The sequence below is a fragment of the Xyrauchen texanus genome, chromosome 49, assembly GCF_025860055.1.
Source record: "Xyrauchen texanus isolate HMW12.3.18 chromosome 49, RBS_HiC_50CHRs, whole genome shotgun sequence".
Lineage (NCBI taxonomy): Eukaryota > Metazoa > Chordata > Actinopteri > Cypriniformes > Catostomidae > Xyrauchen > Xyrauchen texanus.
In genome coordinates this window covers 13,222,054-13,239,622 of record NC_068324.1, presented here as the reverse complement: position 1 = coordinate 13,239,622, position 17,569 = coordinate 13,222,054, and the positions used below count along the sequence as shown (strand labels likewise).

The 17,569-nt window shown below is 38.4% G+C and overlaps 1 protein-coding gene across 1 annotated transcript in view; it reads left to right on the top strand.

Moving 5' to 3' along the window:
- LOC127640557 (dedicator of cytokinesis protein 4-like) overlaps positions 1–17,569 on the top strand; it is a 90,050-nt gene that overhangs the window by 54,315 nt on the left and 18,166 nt on the right. Inside the window, exons 21-33 of the mRNA XM_052123180.1 lie at positions 7,084–7,165; positions 7,807–7,977; positions 12,058–12,250; positions 12,663–12,787; positions 13,527–13,661; positions 13,749–13,847; positions 14,004–14,098; positions 14,197–14,272; positions 15,527–15,627; positions 15,991–16,049; positions 16,305–16,453; positions 17,135–17,220; positions 17,377–17,403. Coding sequence (XP_051979140.1) covers positions 7,084–7,165; positions 7,807–7,977; positions 12,058–12,250; positions 12,663–12,787; positions 13,527–13,661; positions 13,749–13,847; positions 14,004–14,098; positions 14,197–14,272; positions 15,527–15,627; positions 15,991–16,049; positions 16,305–16,453; positions 17,135–17,220; positions 17,377–17,403 — 1,398 coding nt within the window. The remainder of the gene's footprint in view (positions 1–7,083; positions 7,166–7,806; positions 7,978–12,057; positions 12,251–12,662; positions 12,788–13,526; positions 13,662–13,748; positions 13,848–14,003; positions 14,099–14,196; positions 14,273–15,526; positions 15,628–15,990; positions 16,050–16,304; positions 16,454–17,134; positions 17,221–17,376; positions 17,404–17,569) is intronic.

Genomic DNA, 17,569 nt, shown 5'->3' with positions numbered 1-17,569 from the left:
ACACTCCTGGGCATCCAAAATCAACTAGAGGCAAATAAAAGACCCAGTTTCACTCTTTTTTTTAAAATTAATTACAACATCTTACTTTTAGAATGAATGGTTTATTAAGTAATGCAGCCAACTACAAAAGAAAGCAACTCTCCTTAAAAGTTTTCAATATTTCTTCAAGTATTCTTTCCATGTATTCTGAGCGTTAGACCCACACACTTTTCTATCACACACACAGACACTCAATCTGTGTGTATACCCCGTCCACACACTCACATCTTGATGGATTGTACCCCAAGGACATTTTAAACATTTTAATTAGTTGTGACTGGTTAATAAGTACTTGGCATCAGGCCATTAACCCGAAACGTTCAGAGTCTACATTTTTAAACAGATCCTGGCAGCTGCATTAAGTATTCATGAATGTCTTTGCACTCCAACTCTAATTCATTTTTTATCATCACAGAAAAACTTAAGATCAGCACATAGATAATTAAGACCTTTCCAAGCCAATTTGCTGAAGTCCCCTCTTGGGATGCCCATCATGTTTTACCCAAGTATAGTAAGTCAAGTCAAGTCATTTTTATTTGTATAGCGCCTTTCACAACACGCATTGTTTCAAAGCTTTACTGAAGATCAGGCATTAACAGAAAATGAAACTGGAATATCTTTAATGTCTTAAGAGTCATCATTGTGTTGTTTGATACAATTCATTTGTGAATTGTGTTTAAAAATAAGTAATTATATAATAATTGTATTTAGAACCCCAGTGAGTGAGCCGAAGGCAACTGTGGCAAGGAACTCCATAAGTTCCATAAAACTCCATAAGATGTTGGTTAATGGAGAAAAATAATCTTGGGAGAAACCAGGCTCACTGTGGCGCCAGTTCCCCTCTGGCTAACATCATGAATATAATGCCAATATTACTTATGTATAGTGCAAGTCATGGTTTAAAATTATTAAACTAAGTAAGTGTTAAGGGTCAGTGTTTAAACAAAGATTTTGTAGGAACTGTAAGATTAATGACTAATGTCATTGAAGTCCATCCTAGAATAGCTGCAGAAGTTCACATAGATGCAATTGCCCTTGTTGGTTGGCTGATGAAGACATTTGTTGGCAATTAAATTATAGTCTATGTATTCCATTTCAAGAGTGTAGTCCATCATTAGACCGAGGTAATGATGGCAGAGATCAGTTAGGTGCATCGCAGTTCAACCGGCCAGTAATTTCAAGGTTTTCAGGCAAAGGCATATGAAGTATCCCATGTCTTATGGTAGGAGTTGGCAATAGTTGATCCTCTAAAGTCCATCATAATAGATCGAAGTGATGTTTGGCTGGCACTGGCTGCTATTAGTCATCTTCACTCAGAGACACGTAGCAGTGAAGTCCAACACAAATCAGGAATGGAGCTGGATCCAGCCGGATCTGCTGACCTAAAGATAGGAGTCCACATATAGGTATATGTAGGTATATGTAAACAAATAGAACAATAGTAGCATAGATGCCATTAGATTTATTGCAGAGTTATAGATCATGATCAATGTTTCTGGTTCTGATTTCTGGTTCCGGCAGACTGGTTTTAGCTCCTTCGTCCCCCTTGCCTGGAGCTTGGGGGCATGGCATCCCCAACCCATCACGGTGGCCGAACATGACCGTCCAACTCGGCTACGTGATTCAGTTTGCCAGCCGCCCGCCCAGGTTGAACACTGTCCACTTCACCTCGGTGAAAGGCGAGAATGCCGCTGCCTTGCACATGGAGATTGCGTCCCTTCTACGGAAGGCCTTGCACAGACTCCTGTTCAAGATGCTGATACAAAGACGCATTTTAGCAAGGGTCTTGCATCAAGATTTGTTCACGCTGGTAGACCTGAAGGACACGTACTTCCACATCGCGGTTTTACCTTGACACAGGCCCTTCCTACGGTTTGCTTTCAAGGGCTGGACGTACCAGTACGAGGTCCTCCCCTTCGGTCTGTCATTGTCACCTCGCACCTTCACGAAAGTTGTGGAGGCAGCCCTTGCCCCATTAAGGTAAGTGGGCATTCGCATCCTCAACTATCTCGATGACTGGCTGATAATAGCTCTTTCGCAGGATTTGTTTTGTGCGCACAGGGACCTAGAGCTCCTCAGCCGGCTTGGGCTTCGGGGTCAACTGGGAAAAGAGCAAGTTGACGCGATACACTGCATGCTCGTCATGTCGGTCTGCCCTCCTCTTTTCAGCACTTGGACAGACCTGCCGTTTCTAGGCACAGGGGTTTCCCTCGAGCAGGTCTCCAGGCACATTGTGGTTACGACTGACACCTCACAGTGTGGCTGGGGAACCGTGTGCAATGGCCCATGACTGCGTTGGCACATCAACTGCCTCGAGTTGCTGACAGTGTTGCTCTCCCTGCAGAGGCTTCGACTGTTGATCTAGGGCAAGCATGTTTTGGTCTGGACGGACAACACGGCGATGCAAGCACACATCAACCGCCAAGTCTCCTCCTCTGGAGTCAGCATTGTGGTCAGTGACTCAGGTCATTGTGAGCCACTCACATCCCGGGCAACCTCAACTGCACAGCGGACATGATGTCATGGCAGGGTCACGCTTAGGGGAGAGTGGAGGCTCCATCCCCAGGTGGTCCAGCTAATTTGGAGTCGATTCAGTCAAACACAGGTAGACCTGTTCGCTTCCCGGGAATTCTCCCACTGCCCGCTCTGGTATTCCCTGACCGAGGCTTCCCTCGGCACAGATGCGCTGGCACACAGCTGGCCCCTGGGGCTACGCAAGTATGCATTCCCCCAGTGAGCCTACTTAGACAGACGTTGTGCAAGGTCAGGGAGGACAAGGAGCAGGTCGTCCTAGTAGCACCCTACTGGCCCACCCAGACTTGGTTCTCGGACCTCACGGTCCTGGTAGACATGATCACTCAGGTCAGGGCTCCCCCTATGAGGCCCCTGTACTGGGGTAGGTGCTCCACGTGCACTGGTTGCCCATAGGTAACCCTGTGTGATATATCTCCCGCAAAATGGTTTCTCCATTGGTAAACCTGTGTCTTTCTTGGGCAGAGGCCACTCTGCCCCCGGTCACCATGTTTGTAAAGCTCGTTCCCTCCATCAGGGAATGGAGGTTATGAAAGTAACCAGGATGTTTTTCAGCATCAGCAGAAGAGAGCATGTGTCATAATTTAGCAATATTTCTTAGGTCGAAGAATGCTGTTCTACAAACATTGGTAATTTGATTTTCAAAGGACATATTTGTATCAAATATAACACCTAAGTTCTTCGCTGTTGAAGACAATGTAATGGTATATTCAGCGAGAGTCAAATGATAATTTAGCGGCTTGTTTTTAGAGGTTTTTTGTCCAATAATTTTTACCTATATTTGGAAAATTCTGGCCATCCAAATATACATTTTATTGATGCACTCTGCTAATTTGGAAAATTGTGAAATTTCATCAGGGTTTGAAGAAATATAAAGTTGGTTATAAACAAGAGATTTGAAATAGGTCTATAATTAGCCAGTTGTCCAGGATCAAGTTGTGGATTTTTTTCAATTTTATCAATAAAGAAATTCATGAAGTCATTACTCTTGTGCTGCGACGGAATATCTGGTTCTGTTGAGGCTTTATTACTAACCAATTTAGCCACAATACTGAATAAACACCTAGGATTGTTGTGTTCATTTTCAATTAGTTTATTAAAATATGCTGATCTGGCAGCTGTAGCTACAGACACTATCATTCCATGCACCACAAAATACCTCTAATTTTGTATTCTTCCACTTGCGCTCCATTTTCCGAGCTGCTCTCTTAAGAGCATGAGTGTGATCATTGTACCATGGTGCAAGTCTTTTATTTTCAATTTTCTTTAATCGAAGGAGGGCGATACTATCAAGAGTGCTAGAGAAGACTGTATTTATAATGTTTTTATAAATTTGTCTAGGCTTTGGGGTTTAATGTATGAGAGTGTATGAGATAGATCTGGAAGATTATTAGTGAAGCTATCTTTAGTGGTTGAAAGAATAGTTCTACCTGAATGATAGCGTGGTGTAGATTGAGTAACATTAGCTGATTGAAGCATACAAGAGACAAGGTAATGATCTGAGATGTCATCGCTCTGCGGCAGAATTTCTATAGTATCAACATCAACACCATATGACAGAATTACACCTAGCATATGATTATGGCGATGAGTTGGTCTTGTTACATTTTGTCTGATTCCAAGAGAGTTGAGAATATCGATAAATGCTAATCCCAATGTTTCATTTTCATTATCTATGTGAACGTTAAAGTCACCAACAATTAAAGCTCTATCAACAGTAACTACAAATTCTGGTAAAAAAAATTAGCAAATTCCACAAAGGGAGTTTTTTTATTCATATCTGACAGTGTCACATTAAGCAGTATTAGTTCAAAAGACTTAAACTTACATCCTGTCCTCTGAGTAACACCAAAAACTTAAACACTGTAAATTGTAGCAACACCTCCTCCTCGACCCTTCAGATGAGGCTCATGTTTATAACAATAACCTGGGGGAGTAGATTCATTTAAACTAATATATTAGTCCGGTTTAAGCCAGGTTTCCGTCAAACAAAGCGCATCCAAAATATGACCTGTTATCATTTAATTTACAATTAGTGCTTTGGTAGAAAGAGATCTAATGTTCATTAGCCTACCTTCATAAGATGTTTATCTTTTTTGTTTTGTTCAAGTTGGGGGGATTTATTTGCAGCGATCCTTTTGATTAGTGGATCTTTCTCTTCAGGATTCACAGATAGCGTAGGACACTTTTTTTTTAATATTTAGAAATCATGCAGACTGATGGCTTCAACAGAAGTACAGTTGAAGTCACAAGTTTACATACACTTAGGTTGAAGACATTAAAACTCATTTTTTAACCACTGCACAGATTTACACAAACTATAGTTTTGGCAAGTTGTTTAGGACATCTACTTCATGCATGACAACAATTGTTTACAGACAGATTGTTTCACTTTTAATTGACTAAATCACAATTCTAGTGGATCAGAAGTTTACATACACATACACAAGTTAAATGCGCTTTTAAGCAGCTTGGAAAATTCTAATTGGAGTAAATTAGCTTCTGATATGTGTACTGAATTGGAGGTGTACCTGTGGATGTATTTTAAGGCCTACCTTCAAACTAAGTTCCTCTTTGCTTGACATCATGGTTAAAATCAAAAGAAATCAGCCAAGACCTCAGAAAAATAATTGTGAACCTCCTCAATTCTGGTTCATCCTTGGGAGCAATTTCCAAATGCCTGAAGGATAAACACCATGGCACCACGCAGCCATCATACTGTTCAGGAAGGAGACACATTCTGCCTCCTAGAGATGAATGTAGTTTGGAACAACAGCAAATGACATAGTGAAGATGCTGGTGGAAACAGGTAGACAAGTATCTATAAGCCTAGTAAAACGAGTCCTATATCGACATAACCTGAAAGGGTGCTCAGCAAAGAAGAAGCCACTGCTCCAAAACCACCATAAAAAGCCAAACTACAGTTTGCAAGGGCACATGTGGACAAAGATCTTACTTTTTGGAGAAATGTCCTCTGGTTTGATGAAGCAAAAGTTCAACTGTTTGGCTATAATGACCATCGTTATGTTTGGAGGTAAGGGGTGAGGCGAGCAAGCCAAAGAACACCATCCAAACTGTGAAGCATGGGGGTGGCATCATCATGTTGTGGGAGTGCTTTACTGCAGGAGGGACTGGTGCACTTCACTGAATAGATCACGAGGAAGGAAAATTATGTAGATATATTGAAGCAACATTTCTAGACATCAGCCAGGAATTTAAAGCTTGGTTGCAAATGGGTCTTCCAAATGGACAATGACCCCGAGAATACCTCCAAAGTTGTGGAAAAATGTGAGCAAGGAGGCCTACAAACCTGAATCATTTACACCAGTTCTGTCTAGAGGAATGGGAGACTTGTGGAAGACTCCCCAAAATGTTTGACCCAAGTTGAATAATTTAAATGCAACGCTACCAAATACTAACAAAGTGTATGTAAACTTCTTACACGCTGGGAATGTGATGAAAGCTGAAATATATCTTTCTCTCTACTATTATTCTGGCATTTCACATTCTTACAATAAAGTAGTGATCCTAACTGACCTAAGACAGGGAATGTTTTCTATGATTAAATGTCAGGAATTGAAGGAGTTTAAAAGTATTTGTAAAGTAAAAGTATTTTAGATGTATGGTTGAACTTCTCACTTCAACTGAATATACCATCAGTTAACAACCTCGAAGCTCATGGTAGGTCTGTCTTTAAAAATGTAAAAAGCCTGGGTAGCTCAGTGAGTATTGACGCTGACTACCACCCCTGGAGTCACGAGTTCGAATCCAGTGTGTGCTGACTGACTCCAGCCAGGTCTCCTAAGCAACCAAATTGGCCCGGTTGCTAGGGAGAGTAGAGACACATGGGGTCCTCCTTGTGGTCACGATTAGTGGTTCTCGGTCTCAATGGGGCATGTGGTAAGTTTTGTGTGGATTGTGGAGAGTAGCATGAGTCTCCACATGCTGTGAGTCTCCGTGGTGTCATGCACAGTGAGCCACGTGATAAGATGCGCGGATTGACTGTCTCAGAAGCGGAGGCAACTGAGACTCGTCCTCCGCCACCCGGATTGTGGTAAGTAACCTCGCCACCATGAGGACCTACTAAGTAGTGGGAATTAGGCATTCCAAAATAATACATTCCATAGTGAAACACAAAAGCAGTAGAAAACATTGTGACTCTACTTGCTGTAAACACTGTATTATTAATCACTTAAATATGACACAAAATAACAACTCTAAATAGAGACTCCAACACACTCTTATTTTGAGGTTAGTATTAACCATAGGGCTTGGCCTTTGATTGTTTATTGGAATGTTATTTCAGGATCATCATAAGAACATGTCCAAAATGGCTAAATCATGAACATTTTAGATAAATTATTTGTAAAATGAGGCATGTCCCCTGCCGGATATGCACAAATGCATTTGATCATACAGTACACACACAGTCAATTTACAAGAACAATTTATTAGTTCTTCCTCTCATTACTCTTGAAGTCTTGAAGTAATATTCACCACCTGTGTCCCCAGGGATCTGATTCGTGTGTTGAAGTGGTATGTGGATCGTATCATTGATGCTGAGCACCAGGAACAGATCCAGCAGGTTTTGAAGGTGAGAATGCTAACATACGGTTACGTTCAGCTGTGACGTATGCTTCTATATGTATGCAAATTGATGCTTCATGGAAAATGCTAAGGCTTTATGAATGGCTCTAGGCATGATTTTTATTTTTTAGATGCAGTTTCTTTTAACCTTTTAACCAATTGGTGCCAAGGCCATTTTTAATGGATGTGCAGTATAATGTAATTTCCCCTTAAGTTCACACAGGTGTCCTGGCAGAGTAAACAGGTGTAGTTCATCACATAACTATGGATATGTTCCACTAACGTTGGACAACCAGAAAGTGTCCACATATGTTTTGTCTTCATTTTGTAATTTGAAATCTAACAAACTTCTTTTTGTGAAATGTTTTACTTTCAAAGTGTAGTGTTTATTTCTTTAAAAAGAAATGCCACTTAGTTTAATACTTTGTTTTGCATTTTTATAATGCAAAGATATTAATCATCAAAGGCATTTTTAAATGTGGCTACTGTAAGCATCCACATACTTTTTGGTGCCACTGAATATCCAATATATTAAAGTGCAAATCTGGAAATAAGCTCTAGAAATAACTACATAAAAGGGAAGTTGAATCTTTTCTATGCTATTCTAAAATCTGTTAAAATGACAGTTTTATGTTGTTTTGCCTTCAGGCGTCAGAGTACTTGTTTAAGCATATTGTTCAGTCTCGGCGTCTGTACATGGCAGCCACCGGAGGACAGAATGAAGAGGAATTCCGCTGCTCTGTTCACGAGCTCTTTAAATCCATCCACCTCTTCCTGTCTCACGAGAGCAAGGGCATCAGCCCCATTATGCACACCCAGGTAAGACACAAACAAATACTCCTGGGCCTTCAACCTAACCTTCAATACCTGAATTGAGTTTAAATTAGTGAGAAGATGGAGACAGAGGTGTGATACGAGAGACATGAAGCTAGCACAGCCATGTAGAAAAATTGGATGCTTGGGACAGCAGTCAATTATACAGTTCAGCAGTCATTATAGAAACAATATTTGACTGAAGAATGATGCAGTTGACCAATCAGAATAAAGTATTCCAGAGCTGTGAAACCCAAATTCTAATCTAGTCCCTGAGACACCCCATTCACTTTCAGTTAAGACATTATTTAACCGAATTTTTACTTTTTATTCTAGTTAGGACCACACAGGATATGTTAAGACGTTTTAATGGCAATTTTAAAAACAATTTCAGATCGATCTATTTAAGAAGAAATTATTAGAATTTTTTATTCATTAAATAGCAAGGTCAAATTGCAACCCTTTCCAAATCTTTTATACTAATGAGGACTGTCCTTACAAGTCAGTTTAAGAGATTTTACTATATCTCTGTTGACATTGTTTTATATTTGTCACACTTTAGTAGTTATTAAACAGAGTTATTTGTTTAAAGACCTTCGTTTGTTTACCAAACAGGGTGTCCTGAGTTCCTTAAAAAGTATTAAAAGGTCTTTAAGGAAAATTTCACACAAAAATGAAAATTCTCTCATTATTTACTCATGCTCATGCCATCTCAGATGTGTATGACTTTCTTTCTTCTGCAGAACACAAATTAAGATTTGTAGAAGAATATTTCAATCAATGCAAGTTAATAGTGACCAAAACTTTGAAGTTCCAAAATGTACATAAAGGCAGTATAAAAGTAATCCATATGACTCCAGTGGTTTAATCCATGTCTTCTGAAGTGATCCAGTTGGTTTTGGGTGAGAACAAACCAAAATATAACTCCTTTTTCACTATAAATCTTGACAGCTGTCTCATTGGCATTCATGATTTCAAGCTCGATTACACTTCCTATAGCGCGGTCTAGCAATCTGAACATGCGTCAAACACTGGATATCGCCATCTGAGAATATGGAATATCATCAAAAGGCTAAAAAATATCAGTTTCCTTTTTTAACCATACCCTGCCCTGAACACCATTCAAACATAGTTCAACTTTACATTTTGGCTATGCTACTTAATGACTTAAAATAATTGATTTTCTTTGTTTTGTTACATAAATTGGTGTTAAATGCTTTTTTTTATTGACATTGAAAAGTCTTATAAATGTCATTCTCCTAAATCTGCAGATGCTCTGCCAAAGTGTCTATCATACACACTAGTCTAGCAGTAAACAAAGCTCACTCTGCCCATGGAGGGTTAATCCAGTCTTGATATGCACAAACAGAGATGCACGCTGGGTGTGCTAAAAGCCTGCCACACACTGTCACGGCCGGCACAGCTCAGTGTCAGCTAAACCATGTGTGTGTGTGTGATGGGCAAAGAGAGGCGCTCTGTGCTTTTAATGATTAATTTAATTCCCATCAATGTTATTGGCAGCACAGTAGGAATGTACACACACACACTTTTACACGTGTGCACGTATTCAAACATACACTCACACTGAAATCTCACACAGGTCGTTTCTTGTTATGGCAGCCCAGCAGGACAGCAGATTTCAATTAAGCAGCCAAGAAAACAAAGCGTCTTTGGACACCGTAGCATAATCCAAAGCACATGCAGGCGACTGGAGCTTTGTCAGATCTGTGTCATTGCAATATTTGTGTATGTGTGTGTGTGTGTGTGTGTGTGTGTGTATACTGGTGGGCTTTTGTGTGTTGTGTGAGTGTGTCTGTGTTTGCAAATGCCTTTGCTTACATCTGTTGTTTGACATCCCCTACCGCGCCAGAAGAACGTTTTCCCTCTAAATGTGATCAAAGTGCAAATGCGCGAGAAAGACCATCCGTGCTGTATAACAGTGACACATTGTTAAAGGGACAGTTCACTGTAATTATTTTTTGACCCTTATGGGTACCAAACCTGTATGCCTTTCTGTCTTCTATTAAATACAAAAGAAGAAATTATAAAGAATGTACTGGTCACGCCATGCAGCCACCGTTAATGGGGACATAAACATTTAAAGGAATTTTCCGGGTTCAATACAGGTTAAGCTCAACTGACAGCAGTTTTAGCATAATATTGAGTATTAATTTGTAATTGTCCCTCCTTTTCTTAAAAAAAAGCAAAAATGGAGGTTACAATGAGGCACTTTCAATGAAAGTGAATGTGGCCAATTTTTTGAGGGTTTAAAAGCAGAAATGTGAAGCATTTAGTTTTATTAAAGCACTTACATTAATTCTTCTTAAAACTCATGTATTATTTGAGCTGTAAAGTTGTTTAAAGGGGTCATGACATGAGAAACCAAATTTGCCTTGATCTTTTGGTATATAAGAGGTCTTTGTATCATTAAAACGTCCTGCAAGTTTAATATTTTAAGACGTCCTCCCCATTCTAAACGAATCATTTATTTAATCAAGCTCAAAATACAGCTCGTTCTGGATTCATGGTTAGAAGTGACGTGTCGGTTAGAAGTGGCGTAACAGCGTTTGCATATGACCGCCTCCAGCACAAGACAACTACGCTTAGCTAAGACAATTACGTCATTTCAGCGCGTCGCCTCACAAGTGTTCAGTCGATGGACAGCGAGCTCTGACAGAGACTACTTGTGCACAGGAAAATTACGATGCCACACAGATGTGCTGTTCCTGGCTGTGGTCAAACAAAACCTCTGAATAAGCTGCCGAAAGATCCAGGCGTCAGGGAAAAATGGATGCAGTTTATTTTTTGCGGACGTCCCAGTCACGGCAGTGTTAACTTAAGCGTTTGTTCTGTACATTTTAAGGATGACTGTTTTGAGAACAAATCTCAATATGATGCTGGCTTTGCCAGAAAACTGTTGCTCAAAGATAAGTCCGTGCCGACTATTCTGGGAACAACGACGACGCAAACTGTAAGTAATCTATTTTAAACTTTAAACTACTTTTTAAAGCGCAATTTCATTCATTATGAATAATCACAGTGTTTTTACTTAGTTTACTTGCATATTGTTCTGGCTGGAGGCGTCAATAATTGATACATAGGCACTGGCGTTAGCCAATCATAACAGTGGGCGTTAACACTGAAGTCTTAAATGGAAACGCCCCCAAAACAGACTGTTTGAATCAGAGGATGAGAAACAGGGTGGGAAAAGGTCATAAATCACTAGATTTTAAAAGTTTTTCTTAAAAAAAAAAATATTAATACTATAATTGCACCTAAGGGAACATAATAATACAATAAAAAAACCCATGTCATGACCCCTTTAAATTGTAATTTTTACAGTAAGTTTAGGGTTTTAGGTTTTGATGACAGTATATCGTCATGGCAACGAAGTTGTAAAATTGGCTATAACTTTACACACAAAAGGTTAGTAAGCGATTTTATCACACTAAAATCATGTTTAGATGCATATTGTTTTTTGGCTAAACATTTGAAATAGTGAGTATTTTAATATTAAAAAATTGTCCCCATTCACTTCTATTGTAAGTGCCTCAATGTAACCCAGATTTTTTTTTTTTTTTTTTTTTTTAAGAACATTTTTTGTGGTACTCAGTATTATGCAACAAATGCTGTCGATTGAGCTTAACTTGTATTGAATATGAAATATTCCTTTAAGCTTAAAAAGACTTAAAAGCACCATAAAAAAGTATCATAAATGTAGTCCAAGTGATTTATGCGCTATGTTTCGAGTCTTCTGGAGCCATACAATAGCTTTGTGTGACAAAACGACTGAGATTTTAGTTGCTATTCACTAAAAATCCCACCTTATCGTCTGCCCTACTAATGTCTGATTTGCAAATGAATCGTTCTTTTGAGTTGGATCATTTCAATATAACTCAATCTGATTCACAAAATATGAATGAAAGAGTGACCAGAACATTATTCAAAATGTTTCTTTTGTGTTTGATAGAAGATAGTAATTCACTGAGATTTAAGTCACAGCTTACTTCTACTCTTGGTTTAAACTTTAAGCAAAAACACTCGTTTGAATATGGCGGCATGTGTTGTTTTTGCACATTTTCTCAGGCTGTGTTCCTGAGATCGTTCCCGACAGTGTGCTGTGAGCTGCTAAAAATCTTCAGCATGAGAGAGGTGGCAAATCTGGCCCGTGACACACTGAGCAGCCTGCACGCTCTAACGCACACAGACTGCCCACTACAGGCTGTTAAACTGCAGTGCATGGCCAAGACCGTTGAGAGCCCGCTTTACCTCAACCCAGGTAACATGTCGCACATGCTACTCTGAGTAACTCAAGTGTTTTTCTATATACCAAAACTAAACTAGACATGCAAAAGTATTAAATGGCTATGCAAAAGACTGAACAATCTCAATATGTGACATAGTGTATGAAACATTGACTGGCTCTGTCAACTTAGAGGAACAATTTTTTTTTTGTTTTTTTTTTTGCAATAATTGTGAATTAATTGTGACAACCAATATACAATTTGAGAGCTGTTATGCTCATCATCTGATATCTGAAATCTGTTTAGCATTCAAATGATTGTTATCGTTCGAGGTGTTATTTGATTAGAAAGTATATCAGATGTTAAATTGCTCTTTTATATGTAAATAATTACCTGGAATAAGTCATGTTATTGCATGTGAATATACATGTGTTTATCTGTTGTCAGAGTCAAGGTGTGTGTTGTTGCCGGTAGTGCTGCGCCTGCTGCACACACACCTGCAGGAGCAGAGAGAGCTGGTTCTGTGTGCCAACATCCTGACCAGCATGCTGACGCTCAACACACCCACTGCAGTCAGTCTCACACATTTCTTACACATTGTATGCTTTTTGTTTTTTGCAAACTGTTCCACTGTATGTTGTTTTAATGATAGATCTTCTCTACTCTCTCTTCTCTACTCTATTCTACACCTACTTTATTTAATGCTCTAGTGTTGAAGCCGACATGAAATACCATTTGCAACCAATGTTGCTTCTACAAACTGACATTTTCTCAAGTGGAAAGAATATTCAGTGAGATCAAATATAGGGCGTGACTGGATTGGTAATTGAACTGATCATGAAAAGTGGTCTCTATATGAAAAGTGGTTGGAGGAGAAGGGTTGAAAAAGTAAGAGGGCTTGGTGTCATTTAAAGGTTTCAGCAGTTTTTAATAAAATATGAACCATGCCCAATAAGACCAAGAATGTTCATAAGGAAAGTCAATAGGGTCAATTTTGATTTCATGTTGACTCTATAACTATTTTTACTTTTCTCTGTTCTGCTGTATGTGTACCGTCATCGATTGTACCCTGCTTTACTATTCTATTGTTCTATTCTACTCTACTTTGCTCTACTTCAATTCTATTCTACTGTATTCTGCTCTACTCAATGGTTTTCTAGTCTAATCTACTCTTCTCTTTTACTCCAGTTAATTGACTTCTGTCACTCATACTTAATTTATTGATATAGCTGTTAAGAATTAGGAGTTTTTTAGCTGCATTTTTATCTTTTTGTAAAAATCTGTCTCTTTTCTCTCTTTTTCTCTCTGTAGGAGTGTGGAGCATCTGAGGAGGTGAATCTGGTCATGGAGAGTCTGTCTGGTGTGTTACTCAAAACTATACTGGAAGTGACCAACCGCCCTCAGCCTGCCACCACCTCCCTACGTCTGCAGTACCAGGATGTTACTGTGAGTCAATAATTTTTTTTTACTTTCCTATTTACTTTCAGTAAGTTGAAAACTGGAAGGATGACTTTATTTTTGTTTGTGTTTCAGGGGGAATTTGTTGCCTGCTTGCTCACTCTACTAAGGCAGCTGAAAGATAAAGAATACCAACAACTTCTCAGCAGGTTCCCCACTAAAGATGAACTAACGGTAAAAAGGGTTTTAGAAACCTTACCAAAGTGTTTTTTTTTTAAATGCCAGTATTCATGCTCAAATTATAAGACTTTGCAAAGACTTTTCCAGCTTAATTTGATAGAGGTGAATTGAGGTGGTCTGATTACATGATCTCACCTGATGGTTTTCCAGAGTTTCCTCCTGCAGTTATTCACCGTCTTTAGAATACTTGTCCGACCGGATATGTTCCCAAAAGACTGGACTGTCATGAGACTTGTCGCTAATAAGTAAGTGTGGGAAATACAACCTACAAAGAGTCTAATTTAATCTCATTCAATTATAGAAATGTGTCATATTGGTTGATGGTTTTTGTTTGTTTGTTTAGTGTAATCATCACCACTATTTTGTACCTCTCCGATACCCTGCGCAACAACTTCCTCAATGAGAAATTTGACTTCAAGGTAAGGAGAAAGTGTGTGTGCGTGTGCGCGCGTGTGTGTGTACATGCATTGTATTGCTTGAAGGTTTGCAAACTCTTGGTTTTATTACAATAAATATAAGGAAACTTGTGAAATTTGCAGATGATCTTTACTCTCTCTCCTTTTATTTAGAATTATCTGTATTACTTTAACATGCAGGTGGGTTTTACGTAAAGTATTAAGTACTGTATGTTAAAAATTAATTTTCTGCTCTCCTGAGTACCAAGAATACAAGAGAACAATTAGCATATACTGTATGAAATTCACTTAGATTGCCCAACAAATAAATTATTTAATGAAACATGCTAATACTTGCAGATACTTAAGGTACACTGTATACGTGTGAATGCAGTTGATTTAAAGGGATAGTTGAAATTCCCAGTGTCATCCCAGATGTGTATGACTTTATTTCATCTGTAGGACACAAATGAAGATTTTTTAGAAGAATATTTCAGCTCTGTAGATCCATACAATGGAAGTGAATGGTGACCAACATTTTGAAGCGCAAAAAAGCACATAAAGGCAGCACAAAAGTAATCAACAAGACTCTTGTTGTTATTCCATGTCTTTAGAAGCGATTCAATCGGTTTTAGGGGAGAACAGACCAAAATGTAACTCTTTTTCACTGTACATCTTGCCTTTGCGGCCTCTAGGTATGATCATGAATTCAAGCACGAATAAACTTCCTAGTGTTGACGCATGCGCAGATTGCTAGATGGCACTATAGGAAGTGCAATTGAGCTTGAAATAATGATCGCCAAGGAGAATGATGATGTCAAGAGTTATAGTGAAAAAGGAGTTATATTTTGGTCTGTTCTCACCCATAATGATTGGATCGCTTCAGATGACATGGATGAATCCACTGGAGTCGTATGGGTTACTTTTATGCTGCCTTTATGTGATTTTTTTTTTTTAGCTTTTTGTTCACCATTCACTTGTATGGACATACAGAGCTGAAATGTTCTTCTAAAAATCTTGATTTGTTTCAGTTCAGTTTCTTCAAGCAGTGTTATAAATGTCACATTTTTGGAACCAGCTTACTAATATCACTCTCTAGGTATTGATAAACTAAAATGTAGAATCACGATTTTAATTTCTGTCACATAACTGCATAGGAGAAATGTACTCCTTTCCTTTCCATATCTCATAGAGCAATCAGGGGACATTGTACATGCATGCCTGGTATGCAGATAATGATTCTCAGCATTTTAATTAGCTATGTCTTCTTATCTGTAGGTATGGGAGTCCTATTTTTATCTCTGTATAATATTCATCAACCAGCCCTGTCTCCAGCTCGAGATGTTCCCGCCCTCCAAGAGGAAAAAAGTCCTGGAGAAGTGAGACACCTTCATGTTCTTTTCCTTATATCCCCTACAGGGAATTAGATTGAAAGATTTCATGGTGTAAAATAAAATCTTCACCATAATGACACACAGCAGGTGGAAACACTTTTAAGGATTTATTGTATATTGGATTATTAGTAGTTCAATGTGCATTTACTGGGATTGAGGAACCCTCTGTTGCTTATGCAGTTCATTTCAAGGGCAATTTCCAAGTTGAAACAAACAGCTTGTAAAAAGAAAAAGAGATTGTAGCATTTTATAATATGTGTATGCATATAGCCTGTTCTCGTGGGAAGGGTTGTATATTTCTGAGATGTTGCTGGAGAATTGATATGATTCTTTTTTTTTTTTTTAAAGGTATGGCGACATGAGAGTAATGATCGGTTGTGAAATTTTCAGCATGTGGCAGCATTTGGGTATATATCTGCAAACACATCTGTATACGTTTTCTACATTTTTATTGAATAGGTCAGGTGACAATTGTGTTTAAAATGAGTTGATGGATTGGCACATTTTTACCAGCTTATGCAAGCAACACGTTTGCTTGTACATTCTCTGAAAGTTAGACTTAATGTGCTCTAATGTAAACTGTATCCAACTATTTATGCATCATATCACACAAATACTATAGTTTCTGTGTGTCAGTATGTTGACTTAATGTCTCCATCCAGGTGACAATAAGCTAAATCTTATTCCCACCCTGATTGGTCCATTTATGGAGGTGACTCTGGTACCACAGATGGATCTGCGGAACGTCCTCATCCCCATTTTCCATGATATGATGGATTGTGAACAGCGACGGAGTGGCAACTTCAAACAGGTGCTGAAATCAAAATGTGACTAAAACATGTGTCAGCATGCAAGAACAGAGTTTCATTCACTGCACAGCAGATTATATGAAAGCTTTCCTCCGCGTCATGGATCTGTTCCAGTAAAATGCTGTTGATGAGTAGAAGTTCAGCTTGTTTATTAACAAGATCATTTATACAGTGTAGCTTTTGATTAGAACAGACATTTGAAAAGGATTGTTAGAACAATATGAATGATTTGATGTGTGATTTAATTTGTACATCTGCTCATAAACTCCAAAATGTGTTTATTGGTTTTTAAATTGGCCATATCATGGAAAACTGAATCACCCACATAAAAACACCTTATTCATTATTGTTTTAAGTCTTAAAGGTAAAGTACAGGAAACAGTTTTTTTATTCTAGTGTCAAAGGTATGGTGGAAAATAACTGTTGTATGTTTAGCAAACCATTTTAAGTTAACTAATGTGTAGAAAATAGCTCCTTTAAGGACAAAATGAAGCACTTTGAAGATGTGTTTTTTTTTTTTCATATTTAAATGGAAACTTCACCCAAAAATGACATTTCTCTCATTATTTACTCACCCTCATGATATCCATGTGTGTATGACTTTCTATCCCATCTGTGTATGATGCACTATCCCTTTAAGTCTGTGCATCACTGATTTATTTTCCTGGGTTGTCGCTTTAAAGGTGGAGGCCAAACTGATCGACAAACTGGACGGTCTGTTGTCAGAAGGCAAAGGAGATGAGACATACAGGGAACTCTTTAACAACATGTGAGACTCCTTTCCGATCCTTAGAGGTCTTACAACTGGAATTAAGTGTTTTTGTAGATTAAATAGTAGTAAAAACCTCCACAAGTGCTTCTACATACAGTATCACTGCATACACTAACTAAAAATGAATGTAATAATTTTTCTTTTTTGCATTAGAATTCCATTGTTTGGTCCGTATCCAAGGTAAGACAAACTTGTATTAAAAAAATTACATTGATAAAGGTAGTCTGTGATGACTGAGTATCAGAAATTGATTTATTGTTTCAAGCCAGCCATTTGAAAATTTGAAGTTTCAAAAGTGTTAAAATCTGTGCATGTTAATCAAAGTTGTTGAATAAATTAGCAGCAT